The sequence below is a fragment of the Clarias gariepinus genome, chromosome 13 (assembly GCF_024256425.1).
Source record: "Clarias gariepinus isolate MV-2021 ecotype Netherlands chromosome 13, CGAR_prim_01v2, whole genome shotgun sequence".
NCBI classification, from domain to species: Eukaryota; Metazoa; Chordata; class Actinopteri; order Siluriformes; family Clariidae; genus Clarias; species Clarias gariepinus.
In genome coordinates, this window is record NC_071112.1 from 11,138,323 (window position 1) to 11,152,954 (window position 14,632).

At 34.9% G+C, this 14,632-nt stretch overlaps 3 protein-coding genes across 3 annotated transcripts; all 3 read left to right on the forward strand.

The window, feature by feature from the left end:
* Window positions 1–13: 13 nt before the first annotated feature.
* LOC128535879 (b(0,+)-type amino acid transporter 1-like) lies at window positions 14–4,010 on the forward strand. The gene is made up of 6 exons (XM_053509960.1): window positions 14–749; window positions 1,125–1,258; window positions 1,353–1,482; window positions 1,783–1,907; window positions 3,255–3,342; window positions 3,728–4,010. Exons 1-6 carry the CDS (start codon window positions 42–44, stop codon window positions 3,956–3,958), a joined length of 1,416 nt encoding a protein of 471 aa, XP_053365935.1. The 5' UTR covers window positions 14–41; the 3' UTR covers window positions 3,959–4,010.
* Window positions 4,011–10,783: 6,773 nt separating this feature from the next.
* LOC128536220 (b(0,+)-type amino acid transporter 1-like) lies at window positions 10,784–11,439 on the forward strand. Its single transcript, XM_053510394.1, has one exon. It carries the CDS (start codon window positions 10,792–10,794, stop codon window positions 11,425–11,427), a length of 636 nt encoding a protein of 211 aa, XP_053366369.1. The 5' UTR covers window positions 10,784–10,791; the 3' UTR covers window positions 11,428–11,439.
* A 239-nt stretch (window positions 11,440–11,678) lies between these two features.
* Window positions 11,679–13,959, forward strand: LOC128536221 (b(0,+)-type amino acid transporter 1-like). Its single transcript, XM_053510395.1, has 5 exons — window positions 11,679–11,922; window positions 12,025–12,154; window positions 12,459–12,578; window positions 13,150–13,237; window positions 13,640–13,959. The coding sequence occupies exons 2-5, from the start codon at window positions 12,096–12,098 to the stop codon at window positions 13,796–13,798; spliced, it is 426 nt and encodes a 141-aa protein (XP_053366370.1). The 5' UTR covers window positions 11,679–11,922; window positions 12,025–12,095; the 3' UTR covers window positions 13,799–13,959.
* The last annotated feature ends 673 nt before the right edge of the window (window positions 13,960–14,632 follow it).

Genomic DNA, 14,632 nt, shown 5'->3' on the forward strand with positions numbered 1-14,632 from the left:
GCAAGATGTTTTAAGTTCATTTTCAGTCACACCACAGCACCATGACAGGCACCGAGCCTCAAGGGCTGAAGTTGAAACGGGAGGTAGGGCTAATTAGTGCGGTATCTCTGGTCGCAGGCACTATGATAGGATCGGGGATCTTTATGTCCCCCCAGTTTGTGATGTCCAACGTTGGAAGCCCTGGAGCAAGCTTGATCATCTGGGCTGTGTGTGGCCTGGTGACTATATGTGCTGCGCTCACTTATGCAGAGCTCAGTACGATTTTTAGAGAATCTGGAGGACAATTCATTTACATACTGAGACTCTACGGACCCTTGCCTGCATTCTTTGTGTCATTCACGGTAATAATCGTGCTGAAGCCGTCAAGTATTGCAGCTGTATCCTTAAGCTTTGCTCAGTATGCCGTGGCTCCTTTTTATCCAAACTGCATGCCACCTACATTGGTGGTAAAATGTATAGCAGCGGTGGCCATATCAGTGGTGGCTATTGTCAATATGTTGAATGTTCGCTTCGCCATGGCTATTCAGATTATCTTCTTGGTTGCTAAAACACTGGGTCTGATTGTTATCATGACTGCTGGAATACTTATCATTGCCAAGAATGGCCTGGAAAACCTTGATTCGGACATTGCCTTTGAGGGGACAACTTTGGGGCTCAGTAGTCTTGGAATGGCTCTGTATCAGGGACTCTGGTCTTTCTCAGGATGGAATAATTTAGCTGTTGTGCTTGAAGAGGTGAAAAAGCCAGAGGTAGGTTCATAGACAATATAAGATGTCTTTTAATATGGTAAATTTCTGAAGTGATCTAACCATTTATGTCTAATATAAGACAGGTAAGTATAATATCCATAATTATAATATCCATAGTTCCTCAAGTGAAAGGGGAATTAATTGTTAAGATATTGTCTAAAGGACACAAGTTCTCCAAGTATGATATTTAGGCAATCTGTAAATATCAGCCAAAAAAAAAACAATTTAAACTTTGAGCTTGAAGAGGTGAAGCCAGAGGTAAGTTTTTTAAGATTTTGAGTTGATATTAAATCTAGAAGTGCATAAATGATTATACAAAAATATGATTTGTAAATAATTGTACTGGGTTTTAATTTATTTATTTATTTGCATAAGGTAAATCTTCCCCGTGCATTAATGATTACCATCCCAGTGGTAACAATCTTCTACTTGCTGGTCAATATCAGTTATCTCGTCGTCTTGACACCTAGAGAGGTGATGATGTCAAGTGTTGTAGCTGTCACTTGGGGGTAGGTCATTTTAGTTTGTACTCAACAGCACTAAATTTATGCATGTGTTCTAAATAAAAAAGACTCATGAAGATCATGTTTTCTCTGAAAATAGCAGTAAGGTCCTTGGCAGCTGGGGCTGGGTGATGTCTATTGCAGCAGCATTATCTTCCTTTGGGACGCTAAATGGATCATTTTTTGGTGGAGGACGAATCACCTTTGCAGCTGCCAGAGAGGGTCACATGGTAAGTACTAATAAAAGCTTTAATATCTTTTCTATTATGGCCAGCATTGACTTACTTGGTGATTTGTCCTGCAGGGGCTTGTCAGGTTGGCCTTTGCTCCACATGAGCATGGGTGAGCCTCAGGTGCCCATGCATGAATGTTAATGTGTTAATGTTTTGTGGTGTTAATGCTTTGGTTCATCAGTGTATAAATTTTAAAACTGAACTATGACTAACTCTTTAGTGAGAGACTAGAGACTTTAGATGTCTCTCTTTATATGTTGCATTCCAAATTGTGAATTCTTTGTTTTGCTCTTTTAGCCTAGCATTCTGTCCATGGCCCATGTGCGACGTCTTACTCCCTCTCCAGCTCTCACCTTCACCACCATCATTGACTTCATTGTGCTAATTCCTGGAAATTTCCGGGGTATAGTTAACTATTTCAGGTATGGATATTGGTTATTTAAAACATTTATTAATATGCTCATATAAGGGTTACAAAATGTAATATATTGCTAAAAATATACCCAGAATGATTAATATCCTCAATAATTAATTATGAATAAATTTAGTATGTAATAAAAATAAATAAATAAATAAATAAAAGCAAACAGCAGTATTACTCATCTCCAGGTTTATTTCAGAGAACCACTGCAAAAAAGCAATAAGCAGTAATTTAGAAACTTTCTCTAGAATTGTCAAGCAACGATAAGAACTCAGATAGTAAGGTGATATTCACACAGCATTGTCTAACTAAAACATGTCCCAACCCATTCCTAACATTAACAAAGTTTGCTTAACAACTTTTATGAAATTTTAAGGTTAGCCCAAAGAATCAAAAGTAAAAATCAAGTATAATGAATAATTTACTTAACTATACATTAACTAACTCTATAGTACTTCATCAGCAAAAATAATAGTATATAACTATATAGATAGTAAATAACTTTTAGCATTCAATATTTGATCAATTCTAAGAAAAGATACATTTAAGGCCATAATAACTTCTGGGGTTTTGGGATGACAACACTGTTGTAATAGGCAGTTGTTTTTTTATACCACCTGTACAAATCTTTGCATCTAAACATCAAATCATATACCAAGTAAATTAAATCAATGTGTATACATTATATTTTATACACAAAAACTATCTGCTTTCTTACATTTTAAACAAAAGGCACCAAAATTATCTTTGCAAATAATGATGGTTAAAACTTAAGATGAAACAATGAACACTATTTAACATTAAAAGACAATTAAAAACAATGTAATAAGGCTTGATGAGGGCAAAATCCATGAAAATGTAAATGAGTTACTCACATGTCAGCACTGAAGTAAGTTCTAAAAACATTTTCACAAGCTCGATGACCTTCGCACAACACTGCGCCACTCTGAGGCAATTGTTTCTGCATCTGATCGGTGAAATTGACTTGTATTGACTTGATAAATATAACGGTAGTCAGACGGTAGATCTACTGGCTGCATGTGTAGAATAAATGGTTAGAAAAGTAACAAGCTATATGTAGCAGAGTAAGAGTAGCTTTCTTCTTCACAAATATACTCAAGTAAAAGTAAAATGTATGGTTCAGTAAAACTACTCATAGAAGTAAATTATTTTCAAAAAGTTACTCAAGTAAATGTAACTTCTTACTACCCACCTCTGATAAGAAGAGTTATTATACGCAACAATGTACTGTAAACGCTTTGCATGTAATGTAACCATTTTTATTTATTTTTATTGTTTTACTGAAACAATTTATTCTTTTTCCATTTCCACTCCATGTGCTCTTCAGCTTCGCAACTTGGTTTTTCAATGGACTTACAATATCAGGACTAATCTATCTAAAAATAAGAAATTCTGATCTTCCTCATACATACAAGGTGAGAGATTCACACGTAAATTCCTCCTTTTTATGTTCTTTGTCATGTGCATTTGTATTGACTTGATTAATAGAAATAATTTTCCATCATTTATTACACTTGTAAAATATTTTTATTGCCTTAATAATACATTTTTACATACTGTACATAATGACATTTTAACTGCTTAGTTATTTTAATATCCATTGTGTCAATTTTGAAAATTACATTTTGTAAATTATATTTGGGAATTAAAATGTGGTCAATTAAAATATGTTATGTTTCATCATTTATAAAATAATTTTCTTAAAGTTGTTAACAATTTTGCCATATGTATACAGTATATAAATATAACATGTCTGTTATTAAAGTCTTTTTGCTATTCTGTTTTAAATGATCTTCTCAGGTACCCATTTTTATCCCTATCCTGGCTCTGATGGCATCTGTGTTCCTCGTTCTAGCCCCTATTGTTGACAAGCCTCAGATTGAGTACCTATATGCCACTATCTTCATCCTAAGCGGAACTTTGATTTATATTCCATTCATTCACTTTAAACTGTGCCCTCACTTGTTGGAAAAAGTCACAGTGTTTCTGCAGCTCTTCCTGGAGGTGGCACCAGCAGAAAAAAATATGTGAAACACCAAAGCAGACTAGGAGACAGAGATTTTTAGCATTTTGTTGTTGTTTTTTTATTTTATTTATATAACTAGTAAATGAGGGCTAATGTACATTTAGATCTGTCTTAAAAAAACATTTAAAAAAAACCTGGAGCTTGTTGACTTTTTTAAAATAGCCACACTGTCTTGGCTTATAGTGAAAGTCTTATAGCTTTACAGACTAAATAAACGTGTTTGCAACATAAAATTTACATTTTATGGTTAATATATGCATTTGTGCTTCTTTAAATAAATCTAATAAACTTAGAACTAATTAATAAAACTTCCTAATGGAAGTAGTGCAAAGAATAAGTTCATTATTAGTTCATTAACCCTTAACCCTTAATTTCCTTGTGTCCATACAGAAATAGCACAATAGGAATAAAGTCCCAATTAACCCATTTTTGGTTTACAAAAGTATACATTGAAATATATTTTTGGTGTCAAGAGTAGTAAACATTGAGTACACAATTTGTCACATTTAAGTTTTATTTTGAATTGCAATTATACTGTAAACGTATAGGTACAGTACTAGTAATGTACATCTAGCTCACTGTTTACTTTATTACAGTACTGAACTATACTGAACTTTTTATTTGCCATTTGCACCTATACAGGTGTACATGTTCTGTACATTGTTCTTGTTCTTACACAAACACATTTATTGCGAACAAATATTCAGGGAAAGTGCAAACATATATTTAAAGAAAAAAAGGAACTTGATAAGGCCTACAAGTACATTTTAACTACTTTTTAATGTAAAACTACTGGTTAAGTAGTTTTATACTGCAAGTATACTTGTACATTTTCATAAAATAAACTTTAGCTCATACTTGTTTTCTACTTTTATAGTATTTTTGTTATTTGATGGACAGTACTTAAAGTTGGCTACTAGACATTAGTTCAGGGATAGAAAATATTTTTTTAACAAATATTGTATTGACAATAAACTTTAATAACTCGACATTGCCTATAAGAAATCAACACTCCAGTTCAAAACAAAACACAACAAACACACAGTAAGAACTCTCTTAATCTGGGAAGGTTGAGATAAAAATTTGTGTCATGCATCCACTCCAAAATCAGTCCTTAGCTGCCTACAAACACTTGGACCTTCTCTACAGTTTCTGCTCTGTTAAATGACAGAGGTGGAAGAATCTTTAATCCAACCAACTGTTCAACTAAATGGAAACAAATATGCATCTTTGCACTGGTTTGCTTGGTGTATCAGCTAGGGACCCGAGCTGAAACCAGATGTATTACATTAAGAACACTTGCCTGACAAAGTAGCATCATATTTAAATCTCTTACAATCTTTATGCAGTGTATAAGCACCTTCATGTGTGTTCTCAACAAAAGTTTCATCATGTTAAAGTGTTGATGTACAGCAAACATTGTGGTTTCTTCTAATATTAATACAATACAAATCAGTATTTAGAAAGAAAACCTGTAGGAAACAGCTTTTGGAGCTTAATACCAGAGTTCAGAAAAATGAACAGAAGCACAAAACACTATCTGTTTGTGTGTGTACTATTTCATCTAAAAAAATTAGAATGTCACAGAAAATGTCAAAATGTTTTAATTCTAATGACATGGTGATATTATGGACAGAAAACCATTTACTGGTAGGTTTGGCACTGTGGACAGCAAAACAGTTAGTGGTAATTTTGACACTGTGGACAGGTGTTAAGTTGTACTGGAAAAGGAAATCAGCATCTCCATAAAGACTATCAGCATATGGAAGCATTAACTGCTCTAAAATCTCCTGTTAGATGGCGACATTGACTTTAAACTTGACTAAACACAGTGAATTAACACTAGCAGATGATGGCACCCCAAATCATCACAGACTGTAAAAACTTCACACTCAGCTTGAAGCAGCATGGTATTTGTGCCTCTCCACTTCCTACTCTGGGATCTTGATTTACAAATTAAAATCTTGATTTCCTCAACAGTCTGGTTCTTTTTAGCACCTAGCCCAGTTCTTACCCAGGAAAACAACAGTTGTAGCCAATTTCCTGAAGATGTCTATATATGGTGGCTCTTGACGAACTAAATTTAGGCTCACTCCACTTTGTGTGAGGCTGCAGTCATCCCTCTTTCTCGTGTAGCTTTTTCTACCACACTTTTCTCTTCCAGTCAATTTTCCATAAATATTTTTAATTCAGCACTCTGCAAACAGGCAGTCCTTTCAGCCATGATCTTCTGTGGTATACCCTGCTTGTGAACAACTTCCGAAACTTCTGAATCTTCTGAACAACTGTTGAGTTAAAACATAATTGTGGCTGCTTGTACTGAACTAGACTGAGAAAAATGTGAAAACATGCTGCATGCAAGGGCTCAGGAGTAGCTCAGTGGTTATGCAATTGGATTACCGTTTGGAAGATCCCTGGTTCAAATCCCATAAACACCAAGTTGGCCCTGTTGGGCCCTTGAGAGCAAGGCCCTTAACTGCTCAGATGTGTAATGAAATAAAAATGTAAATTGCTCTGGATAAGGGTGTCTGCTGAATTGTAAAAAATATATTTTGAGATACTGGATATCTTATTTTCATAAGCTATAATCTGTAATAATTGAAATTAAAACAATTGGACAATTGGGTTGGACAATTTCACTTTATATGCAATAAATATGAGTTTTCTTTTTACAATTAAATAAATTAAAAAATTCCACATTATTTTGATTTTTTTTTACACGTACTTGTATATGTTTACAGCTTATAGTATCAACTAGTAAGAATAAAGTCTGCACAGAACAGTTATGAGACACTTAGCCACTTGCAAATGTTTTAAAGAAAGCTGTACATACGGGAATGATGAGCCAACTCAAGTATACCACAGAACTGTAATCGTTACCGTAAAACATTCAGAGAGTAAAATGCTCTCAGGAAAAACGAGCCCGTTCTGATTATCGAAGCCTTCTGCTTTTACGGGACAATGCATAACCTTATGTTGCGCACTACACCAACTGCACATTACAGGAACTTAGCTAAGAGTTATGGCCACATCATGCATACAGTTCTGACCTCACTCCATGTGATTTCCACATGTTTGTGACATTAAACTAACCCTAACCCTAACCCTAGTTCCTGGGAGGCCAGGGAGTAAAATCTTTCTACTTTGTTGGTTTCTAAGCACTAGTGCACAACTGGGTAATTGAATTAGTGTAGCAAAAGATTAAATAGAAAAATAAAGTCAAATTTCTTTTAATATGATGTTTGTAAATAAAAATATATGCAACAGATAGAGTGCCTTAACCTCCTGAAACCAATAACCTACTGTTTTGTATAATGCATTTTCTCCTTAATGTTTATCTTTATATGCCTTTGATAACTATAAACTTAATGTCTTCAAACAGAAATAAATTTTTCTTTTAAGTTTAAAAGAATTATACTTAACAGTCATCATAGGAGGATCAAACAAGGACATATAGACAATGTCATTAAGATAAAAAGCAATGTCCTCGAATGTGGATATTCAGTTCAGAGAATAACAATCCTCTACTTACTGGTCAGTGTCAGTTATCAGACTGTCATGATTCAAAAGAGATGATGGTATCCATTGTTGTGGCAGTTAGCAGTTACTTGGGGGTAAGTTATTTTATTTCCTGTATATACTGTATATAGTTCAAATAGAACACTGACTTTTTTGTAGGTCAGTGATTGAGCAGTTCTGGTCAGTTGGGGCTGGGCGATGTCCACTGCAGCAGCACTTTAACCCTTAATTGGCTTTCTGAATGGATCATTCTTTAGACAAGTTTGCTCCGTAGCAGCTCGAGAAGGTCATATGGTAAGAAAAACAATAGATAGAATATAGAACATTTTCTGTCTGCACCATTTTAACTGCAGGAGCCTGTTTTTCTGGTGGCACATTTATTCCCATGTATTCTGTTAGTTTCTAAAGCAATGTTTCTAGCTTCAATTCAATCAGTTCAACATCTGCTAATCCTGATAAGGGTTATGACAGGTGAATAAATGATGGAGTCTATTCCAGGGACACTGAACATGAGGTAGGAATTCACCCTGTATGGCATACAATTAAGTACAAATTCAGCCACGTCCGCATTAAGCACATCAGATTTGCCTAAACGCTAGTGTTTTAGAAGTAAAAATAGGATATGGAAAAAAACCACACCAGGACCATAAGAATCAAAACCCCCACAAACAGTCAAACGCCTAATATGGAGCTGTGAAGAAAGAATGCTTTACACTGTCTTATCATGTTATATTTTTATTTAATCTGCATGTACAGTTCATGTAAATATTTTTGTATTGGATTTTCTGAATAACCAAAATGTAAAACATTAAAATATTTTTTGTTTTATGGCCATCAGTTTTTAACTAACATTAACTAACATTCTGGCCATGGCCCATATGCGGCGCCTTACTCCGACATAGTCAACTTCTTCAGGTCTGGATAACATGTAACCGACAGCTTCACTGGTGCTACAAACTCAATATGTAATTATTATCTACACACAGAGGGCAAGAAGGAGTGTTTTGAATGGTGTGACTTTTTTATGGCCTTTTAATCCAATCAGTTAAACTGTAAGCATACAATATTATTGCTGTTGTGTAACATAAATAGTGTGGCTAAAATGATAGGAACTACCAATACAGTAATAAAAATCATTTGATTAAACTCCATGCTTTTAAGCACCTGAGCTATAAATATTTAGTTAATTCAGGTTTTTCATGTAAAGTAATTCTACTCTATTTGATTTTCAGCTGGGTTACTCTACTGTATTAAAAAAAATTTAATTTCCCGATCTTCCTTGCACATACACAGTAAGAGAACTTTACATGATTAATAAAACACTGTGGATGAAATATTAAGTTTTATCTCTAAATTGAATTGTAAAAGAACATGCACACTATGCATGTATGCATGTAAGGATGGGTGGACATGTCTCAGCCTCCCTCACCTCCTGTAACTTCCAGCTCCATCACCATCATTGAGTTTGCTGACGACACCGTGTCGGCCTACCTGAAGGAGATTGGGAATCTGAAAAACTGGTGCCAGAGGAACAACCTCCTTCTAAAAGTCAGTAAGACAAAGGAGTGGATAGTGGACTTCAGCACTAAGCAGGAGAGAAACTACCAGACCCCCATCATCAACAAGAGCCCAGTGGAGAGAGTGGAGAGCTTTAAATACTTTGGTGTTCACATCACACAGGATCTGTCATCAACACCGTGGTGAAAAAGGCCCGACAGTGTTTCTACCACCTCAGACGCTTAAAAGACTTCAGACTGCCCTCCAAGTTGCAGCACAAAGCCTGATATTATATGGTAGAGCAAGGATCACAATGGATATGCTTTGTATATGTACTATATAGTGAATCCTCCGATTACGAGTACCGCGGTTTGCGAGTGTTCCGTGAGCAACAATTTTTTATAAATTTTGACTTGGAAAACAAACAAGTCTTGGTTTACAATTACCAAATAGGATGGCGTCATTGGACACCGTGACCCCCCCCCCCCCCCCCGCCCCACACACACACACACACACACACGCACACAAACAGACTCCTCCTACTTTCGCCTCCACAGACACATGCACTCTGAACACAGAAACACTGCTCTGTTGCGATTCTTTTCAAAGGTAAAGTGCAGGTTAATTTGTTTAATTTTTACTTGAAAGCAGTGATTCTGATTGTGTGTCGCTCAGTTCTCAGTTGAGTGTGATTAGAGAGATTTCCTGTTTATTTTTCCAATAAACCAGTGTTTCCCTGTGTGTGGGTGCGCGTGTGTAAAAAGCATGGAGGAAGGGTAACTGTGTAAAACGAGAGGGGGAGAGGGGAGCGGGGAGCTTACTTTAGATTCACACATACACAGCGCCTGCCCACACAAACGGAAACACTTATCTGTCGGGATTTATTTTTAGTTTTTTTTAAAGGTAAAGTGCAGGTTAATTTGTTTTATTTTTACTTTGTATTTTGTGATCATTATTTTTATGTATTCATTTTTTGGGCTGTGAAACAAATAATTTGAGTTTCCATTATTACTTATGTGAAAAAATTCGATTTGGAGTACTAATGTTTTGAAAAAAGAGCCCGCTTCTGGAACGAATTATGCTCGTAATCCAAGGTCCCACTGTATTATGATCTTATACTTCTGATGAAGTTGGCTTATATTCCCTATCTCATTGGTTGAACTGTTGTAAAACTAAAATATAAAAATATGTTTTCACCCCACTTGTTTATGTACTAAGTGCTATTATATCATATTATTATTTTATATATTTCAGTACTACCACTATTCATGTTCAATAGTGCCCCACCCCCACCACCAACCCTGTTCAAAGGATAAAGGGGTATGAATGATTAGTGAGTGAATGAGTGAGTAGTATTTGTTAGCCTTTTAAGAATTTAAATGAAAATAAAAATAATAAATTTTTCTGGGAGAAAATGTAATACAGTAAGCCCAACAAAAATCAATACTTTTAATACTTACTAATTAAATGTGTGTTCGTAACATTTAAGTCCTTAAATCACTTAAATTATTTAAATGTCTTTAAATGGTTATGGTTTAAATTTGTGTCAACTTATGGTACTTGAGCTAAACTCACATAAATTAAATGTGCGAAAGCTCATCTTCTTTAAACTCCCTCTCAGTTTAACTCCCGCTACTAACCAGACACATAAATTACCATACTTTTCTGGGTTAATCAAAGACCTCAGAGTCCCGTAAAACAAGTTGTCTTTTGTTAATAATTAATCACTACAGTTTGTGTTAAGTATCTTATTACCCATGATTCACATGTATTCCTTTACTGCAAGATGTTTTAAGTTCATATTCAGTCACACCACAGCACCATGACAGGCACCGAGCCTCAAGGGCTGAAGTTGAAACGGGAGGTAGGGCTAATTAGTGCGGTATCTCTGGTCGCAGGCACTATGATAGGATCGGGGATCTTTATGTCCCCCCAGTTTGTGATGTCCAACGTTGGAAGCCCTGGAGCAAGCTTGATCATCTGGGCTGTGTGTGGCCTGGTGACTATATGTGCTGCGCTCACTTATGCAGAGCTCAGTACGATTTTTAGAGAATCTGGAGGACAATTCATTTACATACTGAGACTCAATGGACCCTTGCCTGCATTCTTTGTGTCATTCACGGTAATAATCGTGCTGAAGCCGTCAAGTATTGCGGCTGTATCCTTGAGCTTTGCTCAGTATGTTGTGGCTCCTTTTTATCCAGACTGCATGCCACCTACATTGGTGGTAAAATGTATAGCAGCGGTGGCCATATCAGTGGTGGCTTTTGTCAATATGTTGAATGTTCGCTTCGCCATGGCTATTCAGACTATCTTCTTGGTTGCTAAAACTTTGGGGCTCAGTAGTCTTGGAATGGCTCTGTATCAGGGACTCTGGTCTTTCTCAGGATGGAATAATTTAGCTGTTGTGCTTAAAGAGGTGAAAAAGAGTTTTGAATTAGAGTTTGCGTTAATATGATATAGTTTCATAGACGATATAAGATGTCTTTTAATATGGTAAATGTTTGAAGTGATCTAACCATTTATGTCTAATATAAGACAGGTAAGTATAATATCCATAATTATAATATCCATTATCCCACAAGTGAAAGTGGAATTAATTGTTAAGATATTGTCTAAAGGACACAAGTTCTCCAAGTATGATATTTAAGCAATTTGTAAATACCAGCCAAAAAAACTATTTAAACTTTGAGCTTGAAGAGGTGAAAAAGCCAGAGGTAAGTTTTTAAAGATTTTCAGTTGATAGTAAATCTAGAAGTGCATAAATGATTATATAAAAATATGATCTGGGTTTTACATTATATATTTATTTGCATAAGGTAAATCTTCCTGGTGCATTAATGATTGCCATCCCAGTGGTAACAATCTTCTACTTGCTGGTCAATATCAGTTATCTCGTTGTCCTGACTCCTAGAGAAGTGATGATGTCGAGTGCTGTAGCTGTCACTTGGGGGTAGGAGTTTGTCCTCAACAGCAATAAATTTATGCATATGTTCTAAATAAAAAAAAAAGACTCTTCAAAGATCATGTTTTCATTATTTTTCTCTGAGAATAGCAGTAAGGTCCTGGGCAGCTGGGGCTGGGTGATGTCTATTGCAGCAGCATTATCTTCCTTTGGCACGCTAAATGGATCATTTTTTGGTGAGGGACGAATCACCTTTGCAGCTGCCAGAGAGGGTCACATGGTAAGTACTAATGAAAGCTTTAATATCTTTCCTATCATGGCCAGCAATGCCTAATTTGGTGATTTGTCCTGCGTTGGCTTGACAGGTTGGCCTTTGGTCCACATGAGCATGGGTGAGCCTTGGGTGCCTATAAATGTTAATGTGTTACTGTTTTGTGGTGTTAATGCGATGGTTCATCAGTGTATAACTTTTAAAACTAAACTATGACTAACTGATATATATTTCTCTCAAGAACTCTTTTGATGTCTCTCCTAAGATGTTGTATTCCAAAGTGTAAATTCTTTGTTTTGCTCTTTTGACCTAGCATTCTGTCCATGGCTCATGTGCGATGCCTTACTCGCTCTTCAGCTCTCACCTTCACCACCATCATTGCCTTCATTGTGCTCATTCCTGGAAGTTTCCAGGGCATAGTAAGCTATCTTAGGTATGGATATTAGTTATTCAAAACATTTATTAATATGCCCATATAAGGGTTACAAAATGTACTATATGGCGAATAATATACCCAGAATGATTAATATCCTCAATAATTTATTATGAATAAATTTAGTACACAATAAAAAAGAAATAAATAAAAGCATACGGCAGTATTACTGTTGCGTAATTCATGTAAATTATGAAGCACACATAACAGAATCGATTCTGTCTTTCGAGAAATAAAGATATGTATAAGAAAGAGTGTATCCAAATGAGTAAAAAAAAAAATCTGCTCAATCTGCTCAAGTAAAAGTAAAAAGCATGGTGCAGTAAAACTACTCAAAGAAGTTTTTTTTTTTTTTCAAAAAGTTACTCAAGTATAAGTATGTAACGGAGTAAATGTAACTCGTTACTACCCACCTCTGATAAGAATAGTTATTATACTTGTAGCAACAATGTACTGTAAATGCGCATTTAATTTATGCTTTGCATGTAATGTAACTGTTTTTTTTTATTGGTTGTTTGTTTTTACTGAAACAATTTATTCTTTTTCCATTTCCACTCCATGTGCTCTTCAGCTTCGCAACTTGGTTTTTCAATGGACTTACATTATCAGGATCAATCTATCTAAAAATAAGAAATTCTGATCTTCCTCATACATACAAGGTGAGAGATTCACACGTAAATTCCTTTCTTTTATTTTTTTGTCATGTGCATTTGTATTGACCTGATTAATACAAATGATTTCCCCAAATTTCCATCATTTATCAGACATGTAAAATATTTTTTATTGCCCTAATTATACATTTTTATATATACTGTATAATGACATTTTTAACTGCTTAGTTATTTTAATATCCATTGTGTCAATTTTGAAAATTACATTTGGTAAATTGAATTTGGGAATTAAAACGGGGTAAATTAAAATATGTTATGTTTTATCATTTAGAAAATAATTTTCTTAAGGTTTTCAACAATTTTCATGCCATATATATATATATATATGTAAATATAACATGTCTGTTATTAAAGTCTTTTTGCTATTCTGTTTTTAAATGATCTTTTCAGGTACCCATTTTTATCCCTATCCTGGCTCTGATGGCATCTGTGTTCCTCGTTGTAGCCCCTATTGTTGATAAGCCTCAGATTGAGTACCTATATGCCAATATCTTCATCCTAAGTGGAACTTTGATTTATATTCCATTCATACACTTTAAACTGTGCTGAAAAAGTCACAGTGTTTCCGCAGCTCTTTCTGGAGGTGGCACCAGCAGAAAAAAATATGTTAAACACCAAAGCAGACTAGGAGACAGAGATTTATAGCATTTTGCTGGGATTTTTATAACCAGCAAATGAAGGTTGATGGACATTTAGATCTGACTCAGTTGTAGAAGAATAAATAAATGAACCAATAAGCTTGGAGCATGTTGCTTTTTTTATTAATTTTTTTTTAAAGCCACACTGTCTTGGCTTATAGTAAAAGCCTTATAGCTTTACAGACTAAATAAACGTTTGCAACATCATTTTTTTATTTTATAGTTAGTCTATGCAATAGTGTTTTTTACAAAATATTATCATGTTTCAAAACAGTATTTTTAACCTTTTGTTTAATTTTGTTCAGTATTATTTTAATTTTGTATAGTATATTTGCATTTACGTCAATTCATATACAGTGCTACTCTAGGGCTTTTTGGTGGTTTAGTGGCAGACACATCTGTCATGTAAAAGACATCAAAGTCTTGTCAAATTTAAAAGGTTTGAATCCCATCCATGGACACTGCAGAGTAAAAAAATTAAAAGAGACTTTTATTGTCATTATACAGAGTACTACATGATTAGGAGTATGACTTCGAAAACAGTGCAATGACTACATTCAGTAAAAAAAAAAAAAAAAAAAACAGTAGACAGCAACACACTGACAGACAGACAAACAGACAGACTCAGAACAAGAAACACATTGGACAAGCGTGCAATATGTCATGACTAGAGAGAAAGAACATCACTCACAACATATAGCACTCATCATGTAGTAAAATTATGATAGGTCTGTTTATAATTGCC